At 49.0% G+C, this 21,464-nt stretch overlaps 1 protein-coding gene and 1 long non-coding RNA gene across 2 annotated transcripts in view; both read left to right on the top strand.

The window, feature by feature from the left end:
* Positions 1-16: 16 nt before the first annotated feature.
* On the top strand, positions 17-12,949 carry LOC114601876 (uncharacterized). The gene is made up of 3 exons (XR_003707833.2): positions 17-332; positions 3,345-3,791; positions 9,962-12,949. It is a non-coding gene; the product is annotated as an uncharacterized LOC114601876 (long non-coding RNA).
* Positions 12,950-14,628: 1,679 nt separating this feature from the next.
* The window catches only part of PLEKHG4 (pleckstrin homology and RhoGEF domain containing G4), a 50,746-nt gene continuing 43,910 nt past the window's right edge, over positions 14,629-21,464 (top strand). Inside the window, exon 1 of the mRNA XM_077931767.1 lies at positions 14,629-15,035. Within this exon, the coding sequence (XP_077787893.1) occupies positions 15,033-15,035 (3 nt within the window). The 5' untranslated portion in view covers positions 14,629-15,032. The remainder of the gene's footprint in view (positions 15,036-21,464) is intronic.

The raw sequence follows: 21,464 nt of genomic DNA on the forward strand, positions 1-21,464 counted from the left end.
GTCTCCGCCGTCCTCTACTGGCCACACACAATACACCAACACACACCGGGAGAGGCCCATGCGGGCCACTCCTGCTGACCACTGAGAGCCGGAAGTATCTGCGCCCACAGAGCCCCGAGCTCTTTGGGCCTAGGGAGGGGGGCGCGCCGAAGCCTGATTGGCCGCCGCTGGTCTGGTGGGCGGAGCCATTAGCCGCCTGCTCCACGTGCGCGCGCTCCAGCCAGAAGGGGCAGCCCCGGCGATGGCAGCAGCGAAGTTTCCGCAGCGGAAGGGAAGGAACGGCGGACCGACCTCCGATCGGTCCCTCGGTCCGCGTGGGCTGGGGTTTCTTGGTGAGGCTCCCTTTCGATTTGCCTCTACCCCGCAGGGGTAGCTTCCTCGCAAAGGACGCCCCTTCAACCCAGCCTGGCTCCCGAGTTTTGCACGCCCGGCGCAGAACGTTTTTTGCTCCTCACTCCCGCCGTGGCCATCTCCGCCCCTTCTTCCTTGGGGAGAGTGGGTGTCTCGCCCCCCGACCACCTTCTCCGCACCCCCGGGCTCAGGCGCTGCCACTAGGAGGCAGAGCGCCCTTAGCTAAGACAGGCCAGCATTCATTTTAGGCTGGTTTTATAGGAATGAAGAAGAACTCTTCTTTCAGAATAGATTTGTTTAGCTCAGAACTTTACATTTTTACTTTCAACGTGCTTTCCATCTGCTTTAAGACCCAAGAGCAATTTCCTTTTTCAGTTTTTAAATGAAGATAAAAGCTGGCCTGCGGATCTTTTGGGTTGGCCCCCTGCTTGCTTTTTATTGAAATATGATTAAACGGGTATATATTTATATTGTGTAAGCGCAGTTAAATTCAGCACGATTTTTTTCTGAATAGACATGATTAGGCTTGTATTGTCAGAGATCGTTTTTCTCAAGTCGCCCTGTTTCCCCTGAGGTACACCCCCTTTCCCAGCAGCAGTGCACACACACCTAGCTCAGGGGCTTACAAACCGGTCAGTCAACTCACAAAGGAGGTAAAATTTGAAGAGCAATGGCAACAACAGGATATATCCTCTTTGGTAACACTGGCAGAAACAATTGGGTTATTTCTTTTCAGCAGATTGATGCTTACGGGCAATAATTGCTAGGATTGCGCTTTTCTGCAGCAACTCTTCTTTCCAGAGATGGAACAAAATCCGTCAGATACCACAAGTAGGCTGATGAGCAGCCTCCTTTGCCATAGCCAGAAACTGCTTTTGGTTTCTGTGAATCATTCCTGGAGTTGTCAGAGTTGAGTAAGCAGTCCATGGCAGCAGCATCCCAGAGGGATCAAATCACTAGCCTACATTTGGGTTTATGTGACGAGGAATTTCCATGGTCTCTGGGGGGGGAGCCATAATGAACCACAATTATCCTGCCTCTTACCATGCTTTCCAGTCTGTTGTGGAGATCTCTAGAATCCTTTAGGGAAGGGGGAGGTGTAGAAGAAAATAGTGGTTGCTGTGGCCAGAGGCTCTTGACAGATGCCAACAAGCCCTTGCAGTGATGCTCTACCATTTTGGGGAACTTTTTGCTCCCAATCCTTAGGCTCCCAGAGATGGTACATCTTTTCCTAGCTGGGGCTGTACGTTTACTTGGATTAAGGACAACTCTCATACCCCAAGAGCAAGAGTCCACACATTCATTTAGGGAGGGGAGTCATTTTGAATATTGCATTGAGATTCATGCCTGTTACACTTCTAGTTGTATGCAGTGGCCGGGGGTTGGGGTGGGCATGGATGCCCAGTCTGAAAGAGCAACATAACCCCTCTTCTACATGATTCGAGCTTGCCTGCAATCCTGAGAAAGGTGCCCTCTTGAAGCTTCTGCAAACCCCCCCCCCCCTTTACAGAGGCACAGAGAATTGAAAGCAGGGAAACATCCCTTTGAATGGTTGAGGACAGCCTTCCCCAACCTGATGCCCTGAAGATGTTTTGGAATACATTACTGCATTGGCTGGAGCTGGTGGGAGTTGTAAAAACATCTGGAGGGCACCAGCTTGATGAAGGCTGGAGTCATGCAAAAACACAACTTTATTATTAGCACTTTAGGAAAAGGAACACAGGGAATGCGCTTATGCTGAGTTCATTGGTTCATACTGTCTACTACACTGACTGGCAGTAAAGGCTCTCCAGGGTTCCAGGGAAGTCCGACTCCAGCCCTAACCGGAGAAATCATTGGGGACCAAACCTGGGTCTGATTCAACTACTGATTCAGTTTTGCAGATTGGCCTGCATTGATTCTAGTTGGTATGTCTGTGTGAAGGACCAGCTCCTACTCCCACAAAGCTACAAATGATTTATGCTGGTTGTCTATGCAGTGGCGTAGCGTGGGGGGGTGCAGGGGGGACCGGGCGCAACATCTGGGGTTAGGGTTAGGGTGCGCAAATCCTCGGGTTAGGGAGCGCAAATCCATGGGTTAGGGGGCGCAAATTACTTGCCTTGCCCCGGGTGCTGACAACCCACCCTACGCCACTGTGTCTATGCATGCTTTGTGTCTAGCGCAGAGCTGCATAGTCCATAAGACTGAGTGGCCCCTTCAGAAACAGCCTATTTTTCAGAGCTATTTTTCACCAATATACTTCCATTGAAAGTGGAGGACCCCCCCCCCCATATTCAGAAGCATATTGATCTACAGAACAGTGACTTCCTGCCTAAAAGGGGACCTCTCTGCTTGGGAGGGAGGGAGGGAGGGAGGGAGGGAGGGGAGTTATGAGGTCCATATGCCAGCTTTCTCAGACCTCCAAGAGGCTTGGCACACATGACAACTGTCCCTTTTGCCCAGAGGTAGAACCAGCTCTGAGTGTGGTTGATGGATTGCATTGTGGGATATGTGTGTGTTACAACAATAGGCGTAATGAGGGAGTTGCAAGGGCCAAACTGGAGGAGGACTGCCTTGGGCTGTGAGCATCAACCTTCTCCCACCTCACCCCACTCACTCTTATTCATGGCAGAGGGTGACCTGAATTCTTATTTTCCACCCTTCTGGTAGGGGGACATCTTGGTTTCTCTGGAGAGTGGCTACACAATCCTAACTTAGAGGTTTTAGAAACTGATCCCCTTTTTGGTGGTGGGGCGCATGCACTTAGAAGCCCGCTTGGTTTTGGCAGCGCCTGCCCTCAACTCCATGCCAGACCTCTGATGGCCTTCCGCAGCCCATCGCCTCAGCAAGCTGTCTCTGAGGCAGGAGCTGGAGCTGTTGGGTCTGACCACAAGTGGGGGAAAATCTTCCTCAGCACTCAGAGGGCTAGTCAGCTGCTGGCGGCAGCCCTGCAGCCAGTCCAGACTTTTTGGGGACATCAAATTGCATCACTATTTTATTCTGTTTTTCTCCAGTGTTTGGGTATGTTTTATGTTTCCCAGTGGGGGGCAGGAGACTAGCAGGGTCTCTCTTTTGCAAGACATCAAGTGAGGAGCAGAGAGCTGTGGAGAGACAGACAAGGGTGACCAGCAGGAGTGACAGTCTTGCCTTCCCAGGCATGCAGCCCCACCGATTGGCAGACTGGCATCCCTCTCCCTGGACTTTCTGCACTTAAGAAGGCAGCAACCTCCCTTTGGAGCCTTTCAGTGAGGAAGAACAACAGAACATCACCTGGCCAATGAGTTTGAGAAGCTGCCCTGATTTCTGGACCCTGATGTTGCCATGTTGGTGGTTGCAGCCGTAGGAGGAAAACCAAACCTGTTTCTTGCCACATGCTGCACTTGAAGAACCAGAGAGGCAGAGGGGAACTCCTGGGTTCCGTGATGGGACCACTCATCACAGCTGCTAGATCACTTTGACAGGTGAGGAGAGTCCACCGTAAAAGGGATGGATTGAAACTCATCAATTCATTTTCATAGCTTTATTAAATCATAGAATCAGAGAGCTGGAAGGGACCACGGGGGTCATCTTGTCCAAACCCCTGCAATGCAGGAATCTTTTTGCCCAATGTGAGCTTGAACCCACAGCCCTGGGATTATCTCATGTTGTTACCGACTGAGCTGTATGTGGGGCTACCTTTGAAGTTGGTCCAGAGGCTTCAGCTGGTGCAGAACTTAGTGGCCAAGTTTCTTGTGGGGGCAAACTACTGCCAGAACATAGCACCTTGCTTGCAGGATTTGTAGTGGCTGCCAAGCTGCTACCCAAGTTCAAGGTAGCAGCTTGGTACTAACACAAAAGGCTCAGGGCCAGGTTACTTGAGAGATTTCCTTATCTTGTACATGTCCTTTATGCCCTGCGTTCTGCAGGAGCATCTCTCCTCAAAAGTGCCAGAAATACCAGAAACCTTCTCCACAGTCCCTGCTTTGTGGAACAGCATCCCTGTTGAGATAAGACAGGCATCCACTCTCTGGACTTTCAGGAAACAGATTTTGCCAGGCAACATAACTTTCCTTCAGGGTGACCACCTTGGGAGGGTCTCTGCAGAAGTGCAATGGGGTTAGAGAGGCAGGTGGTGTTGCCTTGGTCCTAACAATCCCTCAGTCCCAAATCCATCGGTGCTCACCATTTCTCTCAACAAGTCCCACGCTTGTCTACTCATCCCAAATCCAGCCTCTTGTGTTTGCTTAATGTGTAGACATCACCTTGTTTTCAGGTGGTTTTTATTACTATTATTATTATTACATAAAATATTCATATCCAGCCTCTCACTCTCAATTTTGGTTCCAAGGTGGATTACTGCGTTTCAAAACATTACTAAATACAAAGGAATAAAGACAAGCTGGTTAAGAACTGTAATTATGTTAGAATCAGCATTTAAACTACACTTTGCCCTGTATTTTACAGCTGCTTTTGCTGGTTCTGCTCAGGCTTCTTGACCCAGATTCTCATGCAGAGCAGGAGCTGCAAGAATTGACATGCTGAGTCAGACTGTTATCCCACCACTTTGACTTTGGATAGCTCCCTTCCTAAGACCCTTCTTGCTGGAGGTGCACTGGAAGGCTCTGCTGATGAGTTATGGGCTCTGCCCTGCCCTGCCCTGCTCTTCTCCTCTGCGTGCTTCTTTAGAAAGCTGAGCTTCTTCCTTACAGGGCAGTCTAAATCCCAGCCAGATAGGGGCACAGTCACTATCTGCCATCTCCACAGTAGCCCTGTTTTTCAAGCTAGCTTGGGCAGAAGGTGGCGGTGGGGAGGCAAAATCCTGCTTTGATTTATTTACTGATTATATCTCTATGCCACTTTTTCATTCAAATGAATCCTCAAGCGATTTACAAACAATAATAACAACATGATCGAGCATAATAGAGCATCAACATATACAGCTTAAATCGTATAGATTAACAAACCATCAACGAAACAATTGGTAAAACACTGTGAACAAAGCAGCAAATAAAAATCAAGCTAAATATCCACAATTAAAGCAAAAGTCATCTTATATGATTGACAAATCAATACAGCAATTATAATCTATAAAATAATATCAACGGCATTAACAAAATTGCAACCAAAAAATAAAGTAAGCACTGTTAAGTTCATATGCACAACTTGACACCCCCATTACTCATAATCTTACACTCTCTTGTTCTTATTAAAACACAAATACACATAATACTGGCAGCAGCAACTCCCCTCTGGAGCTGGTGTAGCCACTGAGATGTTTTGTGCTGCCACCAGCAGGAGGCCCTCCATTGGCTCTCCTGCACTTTCAGTGCTGCATGCACCACCATCCCCAGCATGGTGGATCGTGGGTTTAGATTGTGCCCTTAACATTTCTGATGGACTAAGTTTTAACTTCATTGTTCTTTCATGAAAAAATAAATAGACCAGCAGTTCAGATAAACTTTACAAGAACTGCATTTAATCAAAGGACTTTGCCAGGCAGCTCTTTGGAGAGCTAACTAAGAAGAACAATGCAAAACCTAAGCTGCTGGATCAAAATAAAGCTCCTGGCAGGCTCAGTTTCTCTGCACATGAAAATAAGCCTTGGGAAACATGAGGTGCTAGACTGGAGTCAATCAATAAATTTTTATTGCATATAGCCAAAGGCCTTTGCAATGTACAGCGGAGGACAAAAGCAGCTCGTCTGGAGTCAGTAAGGTTCACAATATGATTGACAGTACAGTATTGTAGTCTACTATATTGTGCAGCAGAGACTTTTGAATAATGTAACAACAAATATATTTTAAGGAGGTATCTAATGTTCAAATTTTAAGATAGCTGGCTTTCTGGGACATTGCCCCCCTACCCTGTCTTAGAAGAGACATCCCTGTGGCTTCTCATGCCACACAAACCCTTCCACAAGTCCTGTTTTAAAATCCGTAACTATAACATAATAACAGTGATGAAGAATCCAAACCTTTGTGCCAGACTGATGCCTTCACAGGTCTTCCTTCCCCTCCCTCTGTTAACAGAGGGTTCCATGGCCTCTGGACCAGATGGTACCAGGTCACTTCATGTCAAGGAATGTGTCCAACCTCCTGAGGTGTAGAGGTGGCATTTCTTCCCTCTGTCCCTTTTTCTGATGTGGAGTCTGTCTAGCTGGGATTTCCCATTGCCTTGTGCTGATAACCCCCCCCTCCCAATGCCATTTGGAGGAATTTCCACTGCGTTTCTTCCTTTTGCTCTTCAACTTCTTGTTTTAAAGTCACCTGAAAGGCTTCGCTGTTGCCTTCTAGCACTTGACAAAGGGCAGGTAAGCTCTTGCCCAACAGTGCAAGATTGCAGAGCAATTCCAAACCCAGGCAGCAGCGGAGCCAGCCCCATACCCACAACCCTTCTTAAAGTTTACACCAGTTGCTTGCAGTAGTATAGAGGCCGCATTCCTGCTGCTGGTGCTCTAATGTGATGAACAAGGGGAAAGCACAGCAGTGAAAATGAAAGTGTGTGTGTGTGTGTGTGTGTGTGTGTGTGTGTGTGTGTGTGAATGAGCTTCCAAAGGTTAGCCACACTGCGTGGTGGGGCAAAAGAATGCAGTCCTGTTCCCTTGTGTTCAAACTGCCTCCTCCCCCACCTCGGTTTTCTAAAAGTGTAGCTTTAATTACACATTTCCTGCCTGCAGGTTCATCCCATTTTACTGCTTCCTGAGAGGCAATGGTGAGGGTCTGGTAACTGATAGCCTATTAACTGCCCCTGATATAACCTCTTTTCACTGTTCCAATGTCAAGTTTCTGTTCTTGCAGGGGGGAAGGCTTTATTTTCATTCTTTAACAGAACAAAATTGCTTTGCTATAAGAAGGAAGGGTTGCCATCCCACCTCACAAAGTTGCTGTGATGAGAAAAAGAGAGTAGCTTGGAAGAAGTGCAGAATAAAGATTTGATAGGCATCAAGGCACAATAATCAAGGCACAATAAATGAGGTATTTCCACTAACTGTTCAGCTGTCTTGATCAGGAAGAAATAACACAATTTGAATCTACTTGGAGGAAGCAGTTAGCGTAATTAACTGCTGGAATCCTTTGCTGAATAGAGCTTAAAAAGGTAAAGGGACCCCTGACCATTCGGTCCAGTCGTGACCGACTCTGGGGTTGCGGCACTCATCTCGCTTTATTGGCCGAGGGAGCCGGCATACAGCTTCCGGGTCATGTGGCAAGCTTGACTAAGCCGCTTCTGGCGAACCAGAGCAGCGCACGGAAACGCCGTTTACCTTCCCGCCGGAGCGGTACCTATTTATCTACTTGCACTTTGACGTGCTTTCAAACTGCTAGGTTGGCAGGAGCAGGGACCGAGCAACGGGAGCTCACCCCGTCACGGGGATTTGAACCGCTAACCTTCTGATCGGCAAGTCCTAGGCTCTGTGGTTTAACCCACAGCGCCTTGTGAGTAAATGCTACAGAATCTTGGCCATCAGGAAGAGCACCGCAGGATAATAAGCACTATGTCAAGCACTTGTGTAGAGCCACCATTAACTGGGAAAGCAGGGCCTCAGGAACATCAAGGAGGATCCCCCAGAAGCAACAGGCATGAAAGCCAAGAGGCTGCCTGAAGGACAAACCTGTGGGGAGGGGGAAGGCAGTGGGGGGGGGCAACTTGCCCTAATTCTGGAGCAGTTAATGCATTGGCTGGTTCAGCAGCAGACAGCATCTGGCTGCTGTAGACAGGCTGCCCTTCTGTCCCTTGGAGAGCCCACAGCATTAATCCAGACCCCTGTAGGCCGGCAAAGCTGCTCAGCGTGGAATGAAGGTGATTAAGAGTCAGCAAGATAAACATTTTTCATTGCCAAGATAATCCAATGGCTTTTTGATCTGGCTTGGCAGAGGATGGGGAGGGAAGAGGGAAGAGGGAAGCCTTTCTGATCTGAATGAGCAGCTTCTGCTGGGATGAGCAGGAGGTCAGCAGTGGGCTCGTTTATGGTTCCCACAGATGGGAGGAGACCAGAGATTTCCCAGAGCTTTTCTTTCAAATCCTCTCCTGCTTCTGATCTCGCCAATGTAGCCTGGAACTTAACTTTCCTCTTGGCCAAGGTAGTGCAGGCTTCTGCATTGATTTATTCCATTCCATTCCATTTCTATCCCACCTTTTCATCCAAGTAATTTAAGGTGGTGTACGTGGTTCTCCCTCACCTCATTTAATTCTCACAACAACCCTGTGAGGTAGGTTAGGCTGAGAGGCAGAAACTGGCCCAAAGTCACCTAGGCAGCTTCATAGCCGAGTGCAAATATGAACCCCAATCTCCTAGTCCAACACTCACCACTATACCATGCTGACTCTCAGTATGCTGGGTGCACCTTGTGGGCGCATGGGTAGCAGAGGTCTCCCTGTATGCTCAGAGTGGGGGTCCCATACAGACTTCCACCTCTCCTGTGTCCAAAAAGTGGCCAGTTCAAGTCAGACACACCCCACCGAAATGCTTAGGGAGGGGGGTTTCATTTATTTGGCTGCCAGATATTCTAGTAGTGAGTTGCCAGAAATCTTAGCTTTTGTGCTGCAGCTGAATCATTTCCTAGCTATAGAGTTCAGCTATTGAGAACTTTTTGCACATGGGCATTTCTGCCAACTTTACTTTCAACCATGCTGGAAGGGGTGCATTTATTTCCACAAACTAAGGGATCAGAGTGAACTGAGGGTCTGATGCATTCCCACTCCATGTTTCTCTTCACAGTAGATGTTAAACTACCCCAGGTGGCTACACAGAGCAGGGTTTATTTAAACTATTTTTACCCCACACTTTAGCTGAAAGTGCTCCCAGAGCAGCTAACAAAAATCAGTACAGTGGTACCTCAGGTTAAGTACTTAATTCGTTCCGGAGGTCCGTTCTTAACCTGAAACTGTTCTTAACCTGAAGCACCACTTTAGCTAATGGGGCCTCCTGCTGCCACTGCGCCGCTGCTGCACGATTTCTGTTCTCATCCTGAAGCAAAGTTCTTAACACGAGGTACTATTTCTGGGTTAGCAGAGTCTGTAACCTGAAGCGTATGTAACCCGAGGTACCACTGTACAGTCCATTTATGTCAACTTCGGGGTGCACGAGCGGCAAACCCGGAAATATTTTACCGGGTCTCGCCCCTGCACGCATGCGCAGAAGCGGTTTTCAGATTGCGGAAACCTCGGGATCCGACCGGAGCTCCGGAACGGATCCAATTTGCAACCGGAGGTACCACTGTAGTAAGAAACTCAGACTTACTATCTCAAAATATGTTGCACGTGAGGGAAATTAATATATAAATAAAAACAAACATTCCCTTTTCCCAGGCCTTTGCTAATTACGGTAAATAATCTATGGCCTTTTAAACAATGTGAGGTCTTTTTATTTTGTTCGTTTCTTACAATGTTATGCATTTTTGTGTTTTTACATTGTAAATGGCCCTGTTACTGTCAAATGCAGGGCAATATAGAAATATAATAATGATAATCAATAAATAATAAAAAGGGATCTGGGGGAGAGAGAGAAAGCAGGTGCTTAAAAGTTGCAGTTTTGCAAATGTTGGTGTGAGGGGGCTGTCCAAAACTTGGAGATACTAACAAAAAGGGGTGCCAACCCCATGAAGGATGTTACCACAGCTTAGTTCTTTTCTAGTTTTGTTTTTTCTCCCTCTAGACTGCTCAGGCCACGGATAAATGGTGGGATCCCACCAACCTTCAGGATACAGCTTCTCATATGTGGTGGGGGGGACGGACCAGGACCAGCTGCCTTATGACTCCGCCCCCCCCCCCCCCCCCGCAACTGAGCATTCTCTTATTTGCTCCATCTGGGCCTGGGCCTGGGCCTGGGCCTGGACCTGCTTCTTCTTCCTGCCTGTTTTATCGAACTGGAAGCCCTGAGAGACCTTACCTGAACAGCCACCCACTCCCTGCATTGCTCTCCTTGTTCCAGTTTAACAGACCATTTCCTGGCTGTTACTGTAACCCCTCCCTCCCGCCTTTGGCCCCTGGCCATTGGAAACAATTGACTGTGACCGGTGGAGGAATTTGCCACACAAAATGACTTCCTCTCTAAGAGGAAAAAGCCTTCAGCCTCCCTTGATAGGATTGTGATTATGGTTCCATGACTTGCAATCGGCATTTCCGTAATGTTTCATTCCCAACATTTATTAAGCTGAACTTTCTGTGTGTGTATAAGGGAGTGGGGGGTTTTTGGAAGTTCCACCTTTGTGTCCTACCATGGAACCAGATGCTGGCCATTTGTTAGGAGTGCCTGCTGGTCAGCCACAGGGCAGGGCTGGGAACTAGCTGGGTGCTGGGAAAATCAGGAGGCTTGTGTTGGCTACAGCCCCCTACTAGGACACACAGCAGCTCCCCTGCGAGGGACAGGAGATACTCAAGAACCCTGTCCATCCCAGTGGAGCTTCCAGGAGAGAAAGTCCCACGTCTTACACAGCCTTTCTTATTCCCACACTGGATGGAGCTTTTGGGATTCACAATCTGAGACATCTGAAGGGCACCAAGTTGGGCAAAGCTGCCTCATATGCTGGGCTGGTGGGGCTGCTGCTTTTAGCAGGTGCTCCAGGGAAGGTATTGACCCGCATGGGGCCAAAATAAAAGATTGGGAGAAAGGAATATATCAATGAGAGTCTGAAGCCAAGGATTAGCAGAAAGAGGCCAAGGAAGTGTGGGGAAAACAGGAAAACCTGCCTGGCATGATTTAACCATTTCTATGACGTAGTCTATGGGACGCGGGTGGCGCTGTGGGTAAAACCTCAGTGCCTAGGACTTGCCGGTCGTATGGTCGGCGGTTCGAATCCCCGCGGTGGGGTGAGCTCCCGTCGTCCGGTCCCAGCTCCTTTCCACCTAGCAATTTGAAAGCACCCCTAAGTGCAAGTAGATAAATAGGTACCGCTTTATAGCGGGAAGGTAAACGGTGTTTCCGTGCGCTGTGCTGGTGCTGGCTCGCCAGAGCAGCTTCGTCACGCTGGCCACATGACCCGGAAGTGTCTTCGGACAGCGCTGGCTCCCGGCCCCTTAAGCAAGATGAGCACGCAACCCCAGAGTCTGTCAAGACTGGCCCGTACGGGCAGGGGTACCTTTACCTTTACCTTTATGACATAGTCTGCAAACTCACCACTTGGGGGCAGTAAGCCCGGTGAAGTGGTAGTAGTAGTAGTAGTAGTAGTAGTAGTAGTAGTAATAGTACAGTAATTTATTATTTATACCCCCCCCCCCCATCTGGCTGGGTTTCCCCAGCCACTCTGGGCGGCTCCCAATAGAATATTAAAAACACGATAAAACATCAAACATTAAAAACTTCCCTAAACAGGGCTGCCTTCAGATGTTTTCTAAAAGTCAGGTAGTTGTTTATTTCCTTGATATCTGATGGGAGGGCATTCCACTGGGCGGGCACCACTACCGAGAAGGCCCTCTGCCTGCTTCCCGGTAACCTCACTTCTTGCAGTGAGGGAGCCACCAGAAGACTCTTGGAGCTGGACCTCAGTGGCTGGGCTGAACGATGGGGGTGGAGGCATTCCTTCAGGTATACTGGGCACCTGGACATTGTATCTGGGCATTCTCTGGTGCATGGTTGGTGGGGACTGTTCTGACACTCAGAGTGGAACTTCTGCAACTAGGAGGCTGGGCAGGTGGCTCAACCCTTCCTGCTTTGATGGGAGTTTTAACTCCCGGGGTGCTGAGCCCAGTGCCCTGTCAGTCCCGGCCCCTATCCATTTGCTTCCTGTTCCAAAGAGAGAAAGTCAAGGAAAGAGAGCAGGGAGAAGCTCCACCAAAAGACACCATCCCAGTGATGGCTGCTCTCCCCCTCCTTGTGTTGGATCAATACCCCAAAGCTGACCACACCACTTATCTGTTGGCAGGGATCTGTGTTACCCTCCTGCCAAGGCATCTGGGAGCCTAGGATGGCAAGGGATTCACTGGAAGGGATGAAGACTAACATTAAGGAAAAGAGCCTGCCATGAATCAAGGCTCAAGGGAAGACACCGGGAATGGCAAGTGCATCTTGGGCCAAAAACTCAGGCTTATTCAGTGCTGAGGACACCTTGGGGCTCTTGGCACCAGAGTAGCCCATGGTGCCAGCACTTCTTTGGCTGGAAGAGGTCACATTCTTGCTCTGAGACTCCATCTGGGAGGAAACCCTAGTAAACATCAGAATCAATGGCTGTTGAAACATGCTGGGCTTACTAGGAATTAGAATCCTACCCACTTTAGATTATTCTAATAATGAGCTCCTATCTTTTCTGCTAACAGCAGCATGTATGGAAATTGCCAGAAGCTGGACAACAGGAACAGGAACAGGTCTTAACATTGACTCCTGGTATGCTGGAGTGTGGTCAGTAGCATTGGCCAAGAAGCTGGCCTGTCAAGTCAGAGCTACTAGTGACAAACACAATCCATTCTCATTCTATAATACAAGGCAAATATTTATTGAGTACATGAATCATTTAGACCATGGAAGGAAGCCACCTGATGCTCATGGGAAAATGTGGCAAGACCATTTAGAATAATTGAATAAAACTTTATTATAATGCATGATACACATCTGTACATATAAGAGGACAAGCTTGGGTTGGTTGCTGTTGGACAATTTATTTTATTGTTGTTGCTGTAATTTGAAAAAATAAATGAAAACTGGGCCTGGTCAGGACTCCACTCCTTAGGAGGAGGCAGGAGTAGCTGCCCAGAGGAAGCTGTAGTCCCTGAGCCTGGGTTTGCTGGTAGCTGGAGCAACATTCCAGCCTGCCTCTCCAGACTCCATTTGGAGCTCTCCAGGGTGCTAAACATCTTGCTTGCTTGCCTTTTGGACCTTGACCTCTGCTTTGCCTGACCTTGTTTATCTAGATTTCCCACCCTGCATTATATGACCTTACCTTGCTGGCCTTTGCTAGACCTGACTTGGTTTGCTTGATCCCAAATTGGGACAAGTGGTAGGTGGCCTGCAATTCTAGAAAACTGTACATAGAACACCCACCCACTTGGGTTCAAGCAATGTCCACTACCTGGGACAGTACAGACTGGAAGGGGTGGTGCACCACTTATTCCCAGGGGCCTTGTTGCATATAAAGTGCATTTCACCACCCAGCTGTCTTGTTGAGTTTTCTGGGGAATGGGCGCACGACATGGGAGGATCAGTTTCATGAGCTGCCTTTGAAAAATGTGGTTCCATATTGGAGTGGGTGTTGAAAGAGTGGACTAGGGACATCATCTGGTCAATGTCCTTTTTGCAGGCCCAGGAGGTGGATTAGAATGTAGGCAGTTTAGGCACGAGTTTGCCACTCACACAAGCTCAAGTGATTTGTTGGCACCACAAAAGGCTGAGGGCCCTTTCCCCAATCTGACCTATTTAGATTGTACAAAAGGCACAACACAGCAACACTGAACTCGTAGCACTCAGCTTGTCAACTGAGAAGCCAAGTAATACACCCTAGAAAAATTGTTCCTGAACAGCTACAGGAATTACTTTGCCTTTTAAACTATACCTGCATATTGGTGCCACCTGGGATTGGCAACGAAGGGCCTCGGAACCTGGCACCACAGAAGGGAGGGGGTGACAAGTGCAATGCTGGCAGACCGAGCTGTTGTGGGGGGGGGGGCGTTAAAGGGTTTCGTTTTGCTAAGAGAGGCTGAAGGACAAGTGCAGTCAGATGGGTTGGGGTCATGGGGAGGGGGGCAAAAGAGAATGCTGATTTCAAGGCTCAGGTTTGTTTTTGGGACCTAACATGATGCCTGCCTCTTGAAGACAGGCTTGAAGCTGGACATCACTCCGTTGGCCAAAATCAAGGGGTGGTCTCAAGGCTTGGCATCTCTTCCTGGCATTAGGCCCCTCTCCCCACCACACAGTTTGGGAATCCACTTGGGTGAGGATGTGGCTGGCACTAGAAGAGGCCAACCAGGGGCTCCAGAGGGTGCAATGGTTCAAGGACTAGATGGCTTGTGTGTGTGCCAGGGGTTGCTAAGAGGCCTCTGGGGTCTGGAGGGTGCCAGTGCCAGGATCATTACAGGCAAAGCCACAGAGTCGTAGGGAGCGCAGAGGAGGTTAGTGGTGGCCTCTCTCTGGCAATCCCTGCGACGTGGAGCAGGAGCCCGAACCCCAAACGGAGGAGGCTAAGGACAGGCTTTGCAGGACCACAGCCTGGAGTGCTGGAGGCTGGGGGACCAAGCAAGGCCGCCGGGACCGGGCAAGCAGAGAGAACAGCGTGAGCAACAGGGGTTCCCCGAGTCACCCGGGCAGGGGGATCCTCCGACCAGTCACCCTGGGGCAACGAGGCCTCTTCCAGGTGTGCCTCCTTTAGCACAGCCTCTAGCCGGGATGGAGGCGCAGCCTGGGCAGCAGTGGGACACCGTTCGTTCCCTTGGAGCCGCTCTTTCGCCCCAAGCGAACCCAGGCATCGCGGGGAGTGAGGGGCACCATCCACCCCGCTCCCGAGGCCCTGAGGGGCGGTCCGGGGGCGCCTCTGGAGCGGAGGCCGGGAGCTGATCTCCCCGCTACCTCCGCTTTGCTCCTGGGAGGCCGCGGGGCCTTGGGAGCCGGAGCAGTCTGCGAAGCCCGCGAAGCCCGGCCGGGTGAGGCGGGGCGGTGGGCGGAGGGGGGATCAGGTTACAGGGCCGGCCTGGCTGGCTCTGCGGCTGCGGGCCGGGCTCAGCTGGGCGCCTCCAGCAGCAGCAGCAGTGCCGGGAAGCGCCTGCCGCCGCCGGCGGCCGCAGCGTCGTCAACAACAACGGCCATGGTGAGTCGCGCCCGAGGGGGCGGCAGCGCGCGCAAGGCTGATGGCTCCTATGAGCATGTGCAGAGTGCCTCGGGGAGAGGAGCGGGCGGAGCCTGGTGCTCCAGCTCCGCAGGGGAAGCGGGAGCAGAACTTTGCCGGCTGGCGGACGAGGACCATCTCGGAGGCGCCCGAGCTTTGGGGCCGCCGAGGTTCCTTCGTGCACGGAACTGGGGTCGGAGAGCCTTGCCCGAAGCAGCTTCGAGGGCAGTTGCTGCGCCCGACCCCATCTACCAATCCATCGCTGCTCTTCGCCGTTTCTCAGTGTTTACGAAGCGCTGGAGGAGGCCGGGATCCCTCCAGGTGGGAAGCGAGCCGGCGGCCTCCCGGCTCAGGTGGCACAGATCCCCGGAGGGAGGGAGGGGTGGACGGCGGAGCCTCCGTCGTCGGAGGCAGCCCGCCTCTCCAGGATGCCGGGGTTGCAGAGTTACCTTCCTGCCCTGCTCCTGTTGGTCAGCTGGCGGGAAGGACCAAGGGGGCCCCTGGGATGAGCCCCTTCTCTCTTAGGCACCTCTTCTAGCGCACCTGGCTAACCCTTCCTGCGGAAAAGTCACCGCGCGGCACATTCCAAAGAACGCTGTTTGAGAAGGGGAAAAAGCAGCTTTCCAGCTTGAAACTGGTGCCACCGAGGGCAAGGCACGGTCCATGGAAACAGGCTCCCTGCCATTGCAAACTGGTCTGAAAGTGGAAATGACTTTCAGAAATGTGTGCCAATATAGGGTGCAATAGTTGTTAAAGTTTTGGAGTGCCAGGTTCAAAACCTCCCCAAACTGTAACCCCTGAGGCCGGCCACCAGCTCTGCTACCTGGTAATGATAAAGGGTGCAGGACCCCATGTACACAGCCACCAGTTTGCAGCTGAAAGGTGCCAAGTAATATTTCAGCACAAGCAAGTGAAAAACTTCAGTCATTCAGCACCTGCTGCTGCTGAACTAATAATCAAGATTTTAAAAGTTGAAAAAAAATTGCTATAGTTTCAGCCAATAAACAAATAACTTTAAGGATGTGCATTTATTCATTCTGCATAAACACAGAGAACCAAACATGATAGAGCGATGTGTATAGTTTTAGGTTAGGCTTTCCAGAATTCTTTAATGAGATTTCCTCCACTCCCAGGGAATTTGAGCAGCTGACCCTGTTTACTTGCCTGTCTGTACTAAGAAGGAGGAGGGGGTCTTGAGACCCTCCGTCTGCTCCTGTCCTCAGCCATCCATCCTAGCAAAGGAAGGGCCATCGTTTTCATCGTGAGTCCCCAGCAGGGAAAAAGGCAGGGTATAAATAAATACATAATAATAATAATAATAATAATAATAATAATAATAATAATAATAGCACAGTGCCTAAAGCTCCCTGTCTGTAAAACCCTGGAGAGCTGCTGCTGCTGCTGCCAGTCAGTGTCAACTACACTAATCTAGATGGGTAAATGCACTGACTCAATACAAGGCAGCTTCTGAAGGGAATGTGGAAAGTACAAGTTAGGTAGTTTCTCATCAAAATGCAAACAAAACTTTTGACTCCACTCCCCACAGAGAATAATTTTTACTTATAGCAACCAATTCCTAGCTAGGATTTATTGTGTCTCTGCTCAGTTGGAGCAGAGAAACAAGTCTGCATGGACTGGAAAAGACCTCCTATCTTTGTGTCTTGTCTCTGATTTTGCGTGTGTCCTGGCTGGAAAGGGTCTTTGACACAGGGCAGGAGGGCTTCTTCTTGAACTTTGTGTTGCCTTTTCTTTGGGGTGTTGGTGCTGGTGGGGGTGGCAGGCAGCTCCTTTTCTTGGCCTCCAATCTGGCCTCAGGAGGCTTTCTCCAGCATCTACATGCTCTCTGTGGAATCCTGGTCACAGTGTTTGCCTACGACTCATCTCCCTAATTAAAACAAAATAGGGACTAACGTTGCATGGTTATTCTGCATTCCTCATAACAGGCTTGCAGCACCTTAAAGACAAACAAATTCATTATGGCATAAATATTTGTGGAACAGAGGCTATTTTGTCAGATGCAAGGAGGGTGAGTCTTAGCTGGCAGGGATGGGTGCTGAGATAAAATGATAAAAACTGGAGATCAAATGGGAAAGAAATGCAAAAGGTATGCAGACTGTGAACATTCAGTTTAATCTTAAATGTATGCAAAATAACCCCAGTGAACAACAACATCCGTCTGTGATGACACAGTCATCCCCGCATTGTTGACTGTTTGCACGTGTAGTGGGACAGAAAACCACTATTCTCTATTTCATGTCCAAATGGACAGAATCAAACTGTCACACAGGCGTCCTCTCATATTCCTTTTATTGAAAAACGTCAGCTTCCTCAGGGCAGGAAATGGGACTGAACCCTCACCCAGGTTCGCTGCTGAGTAAATCTTGAGATTTCAGAGACACAAGCCAAGGCCACAATGGTCCTTGTACAAGAAGCAGAAGAAACAAATGAGCTCATTCGAAATGATTTTTAATTGCCTCCTGCCATCCGAGCACAAGGCTACTGAAATGCAGGGTAGGGGGTGGATGCTGTTTTGTTCCATTTCCCCAATGTGCCCTTTCAAGAGCACAGACATGGATGAGAAAATGAAGCCCTTTAACTCTATGCCCACCATATGGACTGAAGGCGTGAGCACAATGCCCCAGTCATCCCGCTCCCTGGGAATGCTTGGCCTTTGAGCACAGGGCAAAGGCGTCTGCAGGGAGGCCTGCACACATTTTGCCCGTCTCTCCAATCTTCACAAGGAAATCACTTTGCCCTTGCAAAGTGCTCCTTTCTTTCCGCCCACGGAGCTCAAATGCATGAACTGGAGTCCCAGTCCCAGTGGAATGCTGGGGCCACCCTCGGAAGTGGAACTGCACCTTCTCGCCTTGCTGGCTTTTTCGCTTGGCCTTCCATGGCGTGTGGACAAACTGAAATTCATTAGGCAAAATGCCTTCTCCTGGTATGCAGACAAATGATGCTCTGGAAAAAAGTAACAAGTAGAGTAAAGTGCTGCAGGCTTCTGTCCTGTCCTGTCCAACATCTTTATAAATAACTGGATCAGGCAGTCCAACATGCTGTTCTCATAGAGATGCCTATGGGAAGCACACAAGCAGGATCTGCGCACAACAGCATCCTGCCCACTTGTAATTCCCAGTAACTGGGATTCAGAGGCATATTGCCTTGAGCAGGGGAGCCAGAGAATGGCCATTGTGGCTAGTAACCGTTGATAGCCTTATTCTCAAAGAATTTGTCTAATCCTATTTTCAAGTCATCCAAGTGGAAGGGACGTTCCATAGTTTAACTTCATTGCGTGAAGAAATACCGTATCTTTTGCTCTATAAGACTCACTTTTTCCCTCCTAAAAAGTAAGGGGGAATGTGCGTGTGCCTTATGGAGCGAATCCAGGCTGCGCAGCTATCCCAGAAGCCAGAACAGCAAGAGGGATCGCTGTTTTCACTGCGCAGCAATCCCTCTTGCTGTTCTGGCTTCTGAGATTCAGAATATTTTTTTTCTTGTTTTCCTCCTCCAAAAACTAGGTACGTCTTGTGGTCTGGTGCATCTTATAGAGCGAAAAATACGGTACTTTCTTTTACCTGTCCTGCATCTTCCAACATTCAGCTAAATTGGACGTCCATGAGTTCTAGTGTTACGAGAGAGGGAGAAAAACTTTTCTCTAACCACTTTCTCCGCTCCATGCATAATTTTATTTGCCTCCACCACGTCACCTCTTCCTCATCTTTTCTGTCAACTAAAAAGGCTCAAACACTGCAACCTTTCGTCGAAGTGGATATCTCTCTATCGTCTTGGTCATTTTGGTTGCCCTTTTCTGCAACCTTTTCAACTCAGCAATATCCTTTGGGGTGAAGCGACCGGAATTTTACACAGTATTGCAAATGTGGTCACACCATAAATTTGTGTAATGGCATTATGATATCAGCAGTTTTATTTTCAGTTCTTTTCCCAATGATCCCTAAGCATGGAATTCACCTTTTTTTCATAGTGGTTCCTATTTTTCTTGTGTAATGGGTGGTACTTTCTCTTTGGGAGCATTCAGGTTGTGGTGGCTGGTGTTTTGAGGGTGGGCACTTGCTCTTGGGGGTTAATCAAGGCAGACATGATTTAATTATTTGCAATATTTATACCCCACGTTTCTGCCTAACAGCAGGCCTCCCAGTAAAAACGGATAAATAATAACACAATAATAAGAAGCAAAATGTTGCTGCGTTGGACCACAAGGGGGGGAACCTATTAAAAAAAACTATTAGGCCAACCTATAATAAGATCTGTAGATGTTTTGTGGTTGATGGGAACTATAGTCTAAACATATGAAGGGCACCAAGTTGGCAAAGACTGTTGCTTAGGTTCCTGTTGCTGCAGGTGATTGGCTTCCCCTGGTTTTTGGGGCATGTAAGCTGCTTGTGCAGCTACGCTGCACCCACACAACTGCACCAGTCCAGCTACACTACAGAGTCACTGCTGGGAAGAAATCCATAGCTGTCAACTTTTCCCTTTTCTTGCGAAGAATCCTATTCGGAATAAGGGAATTTCCCTTAAAAAAAGGGGAAACGTTGACAGCTATGAAAGATATCTAAGCCTTCTGTTCTGTAAGCTCTGCAGGCACCAAGGAAATGAAACCCCTTTGCCTCCTTAGCATAAGGGAGTTTGGTTTGGCTAGACCCATATGTGGCCCTGTCAGGCTCCTGCTTCCTTTCTCTCAGGAAGACTCTGCATGTGCTTGCGCTGGTGGATTGGGCTCCCTGCAGTGCCAGGATATCTCCTTCCCAAAGATTTTGATGCAAGCTGTGCGGTCAGAATTTTGAATGCAGTGTTGCCACTAGATGGTGCCCTTCCAATAGTCTCTAGAGGAGAGAGCTTATTTTGAAGATGCACATGGGGTTGATTTCAGTGGCTAACTGCAATTCTTGAAGTTTTCCGCTTGCTTGAAGGCAGGATTTTATGTCTGCAAAAGTGAGGCCTTGGTTGCATAGTGAGGTGGCTGCGGGGGGAGGGGAGGGACACATGAACTGGAAAAGCATTCCAGAGCTTTCAGGGCCACCCTCTCGCTCGACAGGGGTCCAGTTTGTGACCTACCAATTCAAGCATTGCATAAATCAAAAGCTCACCCCAGAAGTGCGTGGGTGGGGCTCCTCTTGGGCCCTTAAGCCGTGCTGTGCTGTGCTGCAACAGGTACCCATGCTTAGAAGAGGGACCAGGTCATGACATTTCCTTATCTCATTTCACAGACTGGACTGTGGGGGAACTCAGCCTGGGGGAGAATGCCCCCCTTGCTACTTACTTATTGCAGCAGTAGCAGCTGTGAGAAGGGCAAAGGAGGGGCAGGAACTGCTGTGGCTTCCTCCTCATCTTTAAGGGCAGTTCAGAGATTTAAATGCACAGGGCAGATTTCTGCAACCTTTTCCATATTTGCTGCATCTGGGTTTAAAATGTGCATGGAGGATAACTTGCCTTCCTGCCTGTCCCTGACTTAACAGCTAAAACTCAGTGAAAGCTGGGGGTACAAATGGGCGTATAAGCATAATAACTGTGGTGCACAGTGCAGAGTAGGCCTGGAGGGCAGGGCTGTTGTTTATTTACATAAGTTTACATATCACTCTTCAACCATGAAAGGTTTTCCAGAGTGGCTAGGAATTCCAAAAAATTAAACTATCGCTGTTTCCACACTAAGAATTTACTGGGGACTAGCCACACAGTGTCCACTCACTTTTTATGGCCATTTACATGATGTGAACAAAACATCCCTGTGTCATATTTTACCTGTTCAGCCTCTGTTGCTGTTTTTCTTTAGAGCTGAACAGGTAAAACACGACACAAGGATGCATTTCTGTCTGGGAATTGATTCTTAAACCCTTCCTTTTTATATAGAATCATAGAATTGCAGAGTTGGAAGGGACACAAAGGGTCGTCTAGTCCAACTTCCTGCAATGCAGGAATCTCAGCTAAAGCATCCATGACAGATGGAGATAGTATTTCATTTATATCTGTTTCTTCCCCCCATCTTGTAGCAGGGTGGGGCAGTCATGTAGCAAGGTGGAGCGAATAGTAAACCCATCTGCACCCCCCATTGTCCAAACGAATATCAATCTCCTCACTCCACACCCTCATATTTAAGGCAGGGAATGAGACACTGCTCACCTGGCTGCAGCATGTTGTCTGGATTTCAGAAGTCTGGAAGCAGAGTTGCTGTTCCACTTGCAGCTTAAAACAGAACAGTAATGATGAGGTGCTGCTCAACTGTCCACATCTGGAAGCTCCCTAAGGCAGCAATTTAGCACAGTAAAACTTTGAAAGTAGGATAACCTTAGCAGCAGCAGATGTGAAAACTGCTTAACGTCAGTGCAAGTAAGGCAAAGTCATTTATCAACAGCATCTAAAAAGCTTGGGTAGATTAAAAGGGCTTCAGCCTGATAC

Source organism: Podarcis muralis, chromosome 7, assembly GCF_964188315.1.
Source record: "Podarcis muralis chromosome 7, rPodMur119.hap1.1, whole genome shotgun sequence".
NCBI lineage: Eukaryota > Metazoa > Chordata > Lepidosauria > Squamata > Lacertidae > Podarcis > Podarcis muralis.